The sequence below is a fragment of the Bombyx mandarina genome, chromosome 24 (assembly GCF_030267445.1).
Source record: "Bombyx mandarina strain Sakado chromosome 24, ASM3026744v2".
Taxonomy (NCBI): domain Eukaryota; kingdom Metazoa; phylum Arthropoda; class Insecta; order Lepidoptera; family Bombycidae; genus Bombyx; species Bombyx mandarina.
The window spans coordinates 3,859,495-3,869,148 of NC_143230.1; the positions used below are offsets into that span (position 1 = coordinate 3,859,495).

The 9,654-nt window shown below is 42.7% G+C and overlaps 1 protein-coding gene across 1 annotated transcript; it reads right to left on the reverse strand.

Moving 5' to 3' along the window:
* Positions 1-3,956: 3,956 nt before the first annotated feature.
* LOC114250648 (uncharacterized) lies at positions 3,957-9,593 on the reverse strand. The gene is made up of 3 exons (XM_028184611.2): positions 6,549-9,593; positions 5,550-6,024; positions 3,957-4,332 (listed from the first exon to the last, which is right to left on the reverse strand). Exons 1-3 carry the CDS (start codon positions 6,603-6,605, stop codon positions 4,043-4,045), a joined length of 822 nt encoding a protein of 273 aa, XP_028040412.2. The 5' UTR covers positions 6,606-9,593; the 3' UTR covers positions 3,957-4,042.
* Positions 9,594-9,654: the final 61 nt, after the last annotated feature.

The window sequence follows — 9,654 nt, forward strand, 5'->3', positions numbered from 1 at the left end:
TCCCTTCGGAACAAGGTGACACTTTACAAAACTTGCATAAGGCCCGTCATGACTTACGCGAGTGTGGTGTTCGCTCACGCGGCCCGCACACACATAGACACCCTTCAATCTCTACAATCCCGCTTTTGCAGGTTAGCCGTCGGAGCTCCGTGGTTCGTGAGGAACGTTGACCTACACGACGACCTGGGCCTCGAATCTATCCAGAAATACATGAAGTCAACGGAACGGTACTTCGATAAGGCTATGCGTCATGATAATCGCCTTATCGTAGCCGCCGCTGACTACTCCCCGAATCCTGATCATGCAGGAGCCAGTCACCGTCGACGCCCTAGACACGTCCTTACGGATCCCTCAGATCCAATAACGTTTGCACTAGACGCCTTCAGCTCTAGGAGCAGGCTTAGGGACCTCGGTAACCGTACTCGTCGAACTCGACAAAGAGTTCGCCGTGCAACCTAATGAATCAGCTCGCTGAGTTTCTCGCCGGATCTTCTCAGCGGGTCGCGATTCCGATCCGGTAGTAGATTCATTCGCGAAGCAGCTACTCTTGAGTTGTTAGGTCTCCTTCGGAGGCGCTCGGATAGCTGTTAGCAAATCCCACCCCTCCTGGCTGAGCCTTTGCTCGCCCACCTGTCCTGGTGAAACTGGAAAGGCCTCCGGGCCACCAGTAATCCTACAATCAAAAAAAAAAAAAAAACGAACGCACCCGGCGTCTTATCCTTTAGGCCATGACGACTTCAAATCTTGCGAGTAGTATCGACTCTTGTGTTTATTTGTATCTACAGCACGTTGCCCTCCTAATAAAATTAATATATTCTAATTTACCGAAGAAAATAAGAACGAAAAGACTACAGGAAGGTGAGTGAGTGATACCTCAAGATAAAAGGTTGAAGTCTCAAATTGTCATATATACAGGATGCTCACTATTCAAAACGTTGCGCATGAGGTCATATACCATATACCAGCGTGGTATAATGTTCAAAGTATTGACTGAACATTCTCATGAGAATTTCTTAGTCGTCTTTTGCGATGCCCTCGGAAAGAGAGGGGTGGTGTTATTCTAGGCTCGAACTAGTCTGAAGGTTAAGATCGACTTCGCTTTATCCCCATTAGCTTAAACCTTCTTTTTCTTTTTTTTCCTACCTAAGCTGAGAGCCTTGGGAGGCTATATCAGCGTAACCTTAACTAGTAGGTGAGCTCACGGGGCTCAAACCTGACGACGTTGCTAACATGAACCCTAGCAAGCCGTGCTTCGCAGAATCTACCACCGGATCGGAAGCGCGACCCACTAAGAAGATCCGGCGAGAAACTTAGTGGGCCGTGTCTGAGGGTTAATTTACTCGTCGAGCCCTTCGTCGCGAGCGACGGGTTCGACGAAAACGATGACCGGTGCTTGAGGTACCTAAAAGCACCGTTAGTGGATCAGGAGGATCCAAAATGACGTGCTTGGGGCGACGTCTACTGCTTTCCATTCGGTCCGCAGGATCGGGAATGTAGTTACCAGTTTAAACCACCTGCGATTGTTATTATGGAGAATGTTAAAAAACACCGTCGCTTAGTCGTCGTGGCTTAACGGATAAGACGTCCATTGCATTCGTATCTAGCGATGCACCGGTGTTCGAATCCCGCAGGCAGATACCAATTTTTCTAATGAAATACGTACTGGACAAATGTTTACGATTGACTTCCACGGTGAAGGAATAACATCGTGTAATAAAAATTAAACCTGCAAAATTATAATTTGCATAATTACTGGTGGTAGGACCTCTTGTGAGTCCGTTCGCGTAGGTACCATCGCCCCGCCTATTTTTGCTGTGAAGCAGTAATGTGTTTTGCGGTTTGAAGGGTGGGGCAGCCGTCGTTACTATACTTGAGACCTTAGAACTTGTATCTCAAGGTGGGTGGCGCATTTACGTTGTGGATGTCTATGGGCTCCAGTAACCACTTAACATCAGGTGGGCTGTGAGCTCGTCCACCAATCTAAGCAATAAAAAAAAACATAATCCTATTCAGATCGCAAAAATCGACTCGTGAGGGATTTGAACCCCCGACCACCTCTACCATGTTTCAGACGGGCTGCTCTAACCGCTGAGCTAACGAGTCTTGTTTATCCAATTGCATTTTTTAAGTATATTTTAATTATGACGTAATACTAAATCATAGGTTAGAGTAATATCAACCTAACGGTTCGTAGCATAGGTTCCATTATCATTTGGTTATCCAAAAGTAATGCGAATTGATATGATAATAAAATGGCAGTGTTCCGATAACTCAGCGTTACATATTATCAATCAAACAACACGCTGACAACGGGCATTCTGTTTTAATAGGTTATGATAGATATACATTCATTTCTTTCTTACACTATGCGCACTACAAAGATGTCTAGAATATTCTTGAAACACCCCAAGGGAAATACGGATATTAGATATAGTTTCGGATTTAGGATTTATATCGGCGATTACGATAATTTAGCGATATAAGACACTAAATTGATTTTATAGTACGACCGAACGCATGTAAGTATCGAATAATCTCGTGAGCGGAATATATAATTATATTATTTAAGTACAGTAGATTGGGGGAATAGAGACTAGAGTTGGAATAGGGACAAATCTGGGATGTCACAATACTTTTGTTGAGTCGTTAGATTTAACTTTGTTGAGCTGAAAATGACTTTTATTTAGTGCTTAATAATATTAAATAGTTTAATCTAGTCATCAAAGTTTTGTAACTCATTAAGATATTAAAAAGTTAATTACCTACATCACTCGAGATGAGAAGAGATCAGAAGTATTACAGAATAGTCCGACGTGGTTTGTGAAGAGCTTATGACTAAACAAATGATAATCTAATACTAATAGCCTATGACCTAATAATACTATTGGCACGATAGACGCGTGGGCGGCTTATCTAGTATTAAACTTTGGGCCATCACAGAAATATATGCCGCCACCTGAGGTTAAATCTCAATTGAGTTATATAACCGCTGTTCCATTCTTAAACCGAAATGTAGATAGCCTTGCTACATAAATAGACAGGGCGGCGGTATTTAGGCGTGATGACTCGGACTGACCACGTCTATGAGCGACGAAGACCACTTAATATCAGAAGGAACGTCCTCTTCTGCCTATATTTAAATTAGATGATGACCGAGCTTTGCTCGGTTTTTTTTTACAACGCCATCTTGTTGTGTCTTTAAAGCAGTTAGTTGCCCTCAATTAAGAAAAATAGTATTATTATTCGCCAATAGATGTCGGGAAGAGTTGATTATTGAAAACACGAATAAAATAACATTTTCTGAAAATAATCGTAGCTAGATCAGTTTATCACCCCCGAAATCCCCTGTATACTAAATTTTATGAAAATCGTTGGAGCCATTTCCGAGATTCAGATTATATATATTATACAAGAATTGCTCGTTTAAAGGTATAAGATAAGATAAGATGAATCCTACTCGTGGAGGCATATTTCACATTCCGCCAACAGTAGGTATGAGTATATTTCCATGTATATAGTTTCTAGGGCTTTTAACATTGCAATAGTCACATCGCTTGACACATCAAGTTGACTGACACTTGACACTCACAAGTGCATCAGGCATCTTCGCCTTTAGGGCACGACGGCGACGCTTACCCAATGAGTTTCTCGCTGGGTTTTCTCATTGGGGGTGCGATTTCTGCGATTCACTGCTCTTGCTAGGGCTAGTGTTAGCTCTCTCTCAAGTTGAGCCCGTGGGCTAACTTACCCGTCCGCGAGGAATAGCCCCTTAGAGTATCAGCGAATCGGTAGGGAAAAAGCACGGCGCTTTAATCGTTCAAGTCACAGTTTGTTCGTGATTTAAGTTCTCGCACACAGTTGTTGGTACTTTAGATATGATTTTATCATCCTAGCACTATCAAGGACCGACGGGTAACGTCTGAAGGATTTTAGATTTAAATAAAAATAACGCACGGTTCGCTTTTGTATATTACGTAAAGATGTGAATCAAATTAAATTCTACAGAGCTTGAACATTGCCTGAATGTAACCAAAGATGCCATTTAACATTGCACAGTATCGTATGAATTCGGGTAATTTTGTTGGCCAACAGCGCAAATGCGATTTGAATGTCTTTTAGAACCATACACCGAATCAAAGGTATGATCTTTTAGATTTTTCCTATATTCTTTACTCGTCAATGAAGGTAATACGATCCTGTTAATTGGCAACATCGGTTCGTGGTGATGATGTCTCAGTGGCAACTTGATTGGCGACAGCAAAGCCTTTTGGAAGAAATGCCGTGAACGATATATCCCTGGATTGGTATATTTTTCGCAAATTCTTGTGTGCCCTGAAAAAATCATGGATGACGCGATAAAGTACACTACAGTTTTATTGATAAAAATACTGGAGCAAGGGACAACGCACTTATCGCCTTTTGACTCTAATTATTATATGACCATTGGTAGTATATCTTGTAGTAGATATCTTGAATCAAATATTGACAAGAATGGCTGACTATATGGTCAAACCCTTCTCGATATCAAATGATCTGAAGACAAATTAATAAATGCATCGCGCCTTTAACTCTGTAACTTGATTGTTCGAACTGTTACTAACATCACTAAACCTTATTCATATTTCAATTTAAGTTCTTTAGACACGAATATTATTTTGTAATTGCCCAAAAATATGACATGTGGTTTGTTTGTATTCACTGGTGGTAGGACGTCTTGTGGATCCGCACGGGTAGGTACCGCCATCCTGCCTATTTCTGCCGTGAAGCAGTAATGCGTTTCAGTTTGAAGGGTGGGGTAACCGTTGTAATTGTACTGAGACCTTAGAACTTATATTTCAGCTTGGGTGGCGCATTTACGTTGTAGATATCTATGGGCTCCGGTAACCACTTAACACCAGGTCGGCTAAGAGCTCGTCCACCCATCCAAGCAATAAAAAAAATTATATTTGCCCTAAGGTTTTTCGTTTGTGGTAATTACACTTTTTAACTTTGATTCCTTAACGTCGATTGAACAACCATTCAACTTATATCTGTTTTGAAACAATTACATTCTGCTAATTGAAGATTGGGTTCGTTATGCAAACCAATTGATCTTAAACTGTCTGTTTTAATAGGGTGGGGTCATTGACATCTTTATGTCTATGGTCTCGGCTACCCACTTAATACCAGGCGGTTCTCTGTCAATCTACAACAAAAGAAAGATATTATGATAATTGGGCAACATGAATTTGCTAGTGACATAGTCAAATTACCGTAGGTCTATTGGCTGAGCGATTTGATTATTCTGGGATCTGGATACCTACTTAGGGTATGGAACAATGATTTGATTATTCTGGGAACTAGATAGCACTTAGGATATGGAACAGTTTAATTAGCTGTCTAAGTTAAGTTATCACGTGCCGCAAATCGGCAAGTATGGTGTGAGTCGTCCCAGGTCAAGAGCAGTTTCGAATTCCAACAGGAGGTTCGGATGAATGTTTCATTCCAAGACGCACTTCGGAAACTGGAGGTATTTATCCAATACGATTAATTCTAGTTCTGAGATTTACCTTGTGGCGTGAGACAGTAAAGGACGGGTGCGTAAAACAGAACTACCCCAGGATTCACGTCATGATCGTGCTTCGTTTGCCCAAAACTAGATCTTCTGTTATTTAAATCGGACCTAGAATCATCAGATTTCTTCGTAGAATCATTAATAACATCAATTTTATCGACATTCACTAAAACGTTTAGGGATCTCGCAATATTGTTTACATCGTTCAGAAATTGTTCTTTTTTCTGTATTTTCTCTGCTCCCTCTTGTTCATATTTAAATGTTTCAGCAAATTCTTCTAAAGAGTAATCTCCGTCGTAGCCTGATTTTGAAATAGCATCATCATAATCATTCGGATACGTTTCGTGTTGAATTCTCGTAACCTCGCTCGATATTTTATTTCCGTCATTATCATCTAAGACAATTTCGCTGTCCGTTTCTGGCTTAGAAATTACTATACGAATTATCTTGGACAATCGTTCAGTTGTTGTCTAAAAAAAACGTTTGTATTTATAAAAAGGTTCATGAATCAAATTTAAAATGACTATAGGTCGCTCATGTTTCCTTAAAAAACTTATCTTAAAGCAAGGTTTTTAATTCCACGGCCCACCTGGTGATAAGTAGTTTACCGGAGCCCATAGACATCTACAACTTAAAATGCCGCCACCCATCTCGAGACACGAGTTGTAAGGTCACAGCTTTAATAATACAACGGCTGCCCCACCCTTTAAACCGAAACATATTACTGCTTCACGGCAGAAATAGGTGGGGTATGGTACCTACCTGTGCGGACTTACAAGACGTCTTATCACCGGTCCGAGGAGCTTAAACCTTGAATACCGCTACCCATACGAAGGCTGTGTTGTATAACTGCAGCACTCTTCAAAACGGAGAGCCAAATTGCTTCGTGGCAGAAATAGACCAAATGGTTACATCACCGCGGACACACAATATACTCTACTAACAGTAAAATAAAAATAAATAATATTGGACGTGAATAAAAAATTGAACATACCTCATTTCCACTAATATCTGTGATAATAAAAGCTGTTATCACGAATAAAACGTGCATTGCGTTGAAAATTCTGGACGCAGATTAAAACTTAAAGGTTCCACGCGTTCGTGGAATTAATTGATTAAAACAACAGTGAAATTGATTTACTTAGGTGACCTTATTAATATTTAAACGACGAGACTATAAAATGTGATTCTGATATTAATATTCTTGTGATTTTTATCTCCGGTTCCCCAGTACTATGTTACAAATATAATTTAAACCTACTGAATTGAATATCAGAATCTGCTTGTCGGTAACAGCTAGTGTACCAAGAATATTTTTGACTTGGGATGAGCAGACGTGATGTGTTGTGACGCTGTTGATTTTTCTTTTTTTTTATTGCTTAATTGGGTGGACGAGCTCACAGCCCACCTGGTGTTAAGTGGTTACTGGAGCCCATAGACATCTACAATGTAAATGCGCCACCCACCTTGAGATATAAGTTCTAAGGTCTCAGTATAGTTACAACGGCTACCCCACCCTTCAAACCGAAACGCATTACTGCTTCACGGCAGAAATAGGCGGGGTGGTGGTACCTACCCGTACGGAATCACAAGAGGTCCTACCACCAGTGAAAAGATTGCCCGTTCGGCGTCATTTGTGAGGTGCAGAAATATGTCTGAACCAGTCTTAGCTGTCTTTTCTCGGCGAGAGCGGACGCTTAGCTGAAAAACTGACTGGGGTTGGTAAAGACCTAATAATTTACCGTTTGCTTTTTGTCTCGAGGACCTATTCTGGCTTCACCTTGATTGATGGGTCAACTAACGTGGCTCAGCTTGGAAGAACTTACTAACATCTGCCTTATCAAGAGCCGTGCTTCGTCTGAATTTATCACCGGAACGGTTAAACTATGAAGAACTGGCGAGAAACTCAGTGGGTTCTGTTTATCGATTAAGTTTTATTCGGCATCTTCTTGTCTACTTACAAGCGTACCCAATTATGGCGTATTTTAAAAATTTGCATCAAAGTCAGTCGGGTATTAATTAAGGAATTAATGAATCGAAGTATTGAGAAGAGATTGAAGTCGATAACGCAGTAGAAAAATAGTTTATTAATATAGCAGAAAACAAACTAGACATGGCGAAAGTGCAACATTTTTTCCTCTGTACAATTTACTTACACCTAGATTTCTAATAGCACATTTTAATATAATTAAAGATTTTGACTCGGTTCGGCAATATACTGAATTCCTCGGCATAGTAACCATAGTTTCTCAATAACCAAACAGCAAAAAAGACCCTTTTCATGTAGAATTAGTAGACAGTGAGGTAGAACGCAGAGCCTCCTTGCCACCATCGGATGCGTTACCACCCGTCACCCCGATAGAAGTTAAAGACTCGATCAAAGATCTACGTCCTCGCAAGGCTCCCGGTTCCGACGGTATATCTAACCGCGTTATTAAACTTCTACCCGTCCAACTCATCGTGATGTTGGCATCTATTTTCAATGCCGCTATGGCGAACTGTATCTTTCCCGCGGTGTGGAAAGAAGCGGACGTTATCGGCATACATAAACCCGGTAAACCAAAAAATCATCCGACGAGCTACCGCCCGATTAGCCTCCTCATGTCTCTAGGCAAACTGTATGAGCGTCTGCTCTACAAACGCCTCAGAGACTTCGTCTCATCCAAGGGCATTCTCATCGATGAACAATTCGGATTCCGTACAAATCACTCATGCGTTCAACAGGTGCACCGCCTCACGGAGCACATTCTTGTGGGGCTTAATCGACCAAAACCGTTATACACGGGAGCTCTCTTCTTCGACGTCGCAAAAGCGTTCGACAAAGTCTGGCACAATGGTTTGATTTTCAAACTATTCAACATGGGCGTGCCGGATAGTCTCGTGCTCATCATACGGGACTTCTTGTCGAACCGCTCTTTTCGATATCGAGTCGAGGGAACCCGCTCCTCCCCACGACCTCTCACAGCTGGAGTCCCGCAAGGCTCTGTCCTCTCACCCCTCCTATTTAGCTTATTCGTCAACCATATTCCCCGGTCGCCGCCGACCCATTTAGCTTTATTCGCCGACGACACGACTGTTTACTATTCTAGTAGAAATAAGTCCCTAATCGCGAAGAAGCTTCAGAGCGCAGCCCTAGCCCTAGGACAGTGGTTCCGAAAATGGCGCATAGACATCAACCCAGCGAAAAGTACTGCGGTGCTATTTCAGAGGGGAAGCTCCACACGGATTTCCTCCCGGATTAGGAGGAGGAATCTCACACCCCCGATTACTCTCTTTAGACAACCCATACCCTGGGCCAGGAAGGTCAAGTACCTGGGCGTTACCCTGGATGCATCGATGACATTCCGCCCGCATATAAAATCAGTCCGTGACCGTGCCGCGTTTATTCTCGGTAGACTCTACCCCATGATCTGTAAGCGGAGTAAAATGTCCCTTCGGAACAAGGTGACACTTTACAAAACTTGCATAAGGCCCGTCATGACTTACGCGAGTGTGGTGTTTGCTCACGCGGCCCGCACACACATAGACACCCTCCAATCCCTACAATCCCGCTTTTGCAGGTTAGCTGTCGGGGCTCCGTGGTTCGTGAGGAACGTTGACCTACACGACGACCTGGGCCTCGAATCAATTCGGAAATACATGAAGTCAGCGTCGGAACGATACTTCGATAAGGCTATGCGTCATGATAATCGCCTTATCGTTGCCGCCGCTGACTACTCCCCGAATCCTGATCATGCAGGAGCCAGTCACCGTCGACGCCCTAGACACGTCCTTACGGATCCATCAGATCCAATAACCTTTGCATTAGATGCCTTCAGCTCTAATACTAGGGGCAGGCTTAGGGACCCCGGTAACCGTACTCGTCGAACTCGACAAAGAGGTCGACGTGCAACCTAACCCATGCATCAGCCCGCTGAGTTTCTCGCCGGATCTTCTCAGCGGGTCGCGATTCCGATCCGGTAGTAGATTCATTCGCGAAACAATTGCTCTTGAGTTGTTAGGTCTCCTTCGGAGGCGCTCGGGCAGTTGTTAGCAAATCCCACCCCTCTTGGCTGAGCCTTTGCTCGCCCACCTGTCCTGGTGAAACTGGAAAGGCCTTC

Coding starts and splice junctions, on each gene's coding strand:
- LOC114250648 (XM_028184611.2), bottom strand. CDS start 6,605: ATGCACGTTTTATTCGTGATAACAGCTTTTATTATCACAGATATTAGT. Junction 6,025..6,548: donor CAGATATTAGTGGAAATGAG/GTATGTTCAATT, acceptor CGTTTTTTTTAG/ACAACAACTGAACGATTGTC. Junction 4,333..5,549: donor TTACTGTCTCACGCCACAAG/GTAAATCTCAGA, acceptor TGATTTTTTCAG/GGCACACAAGAATTTGCGAA.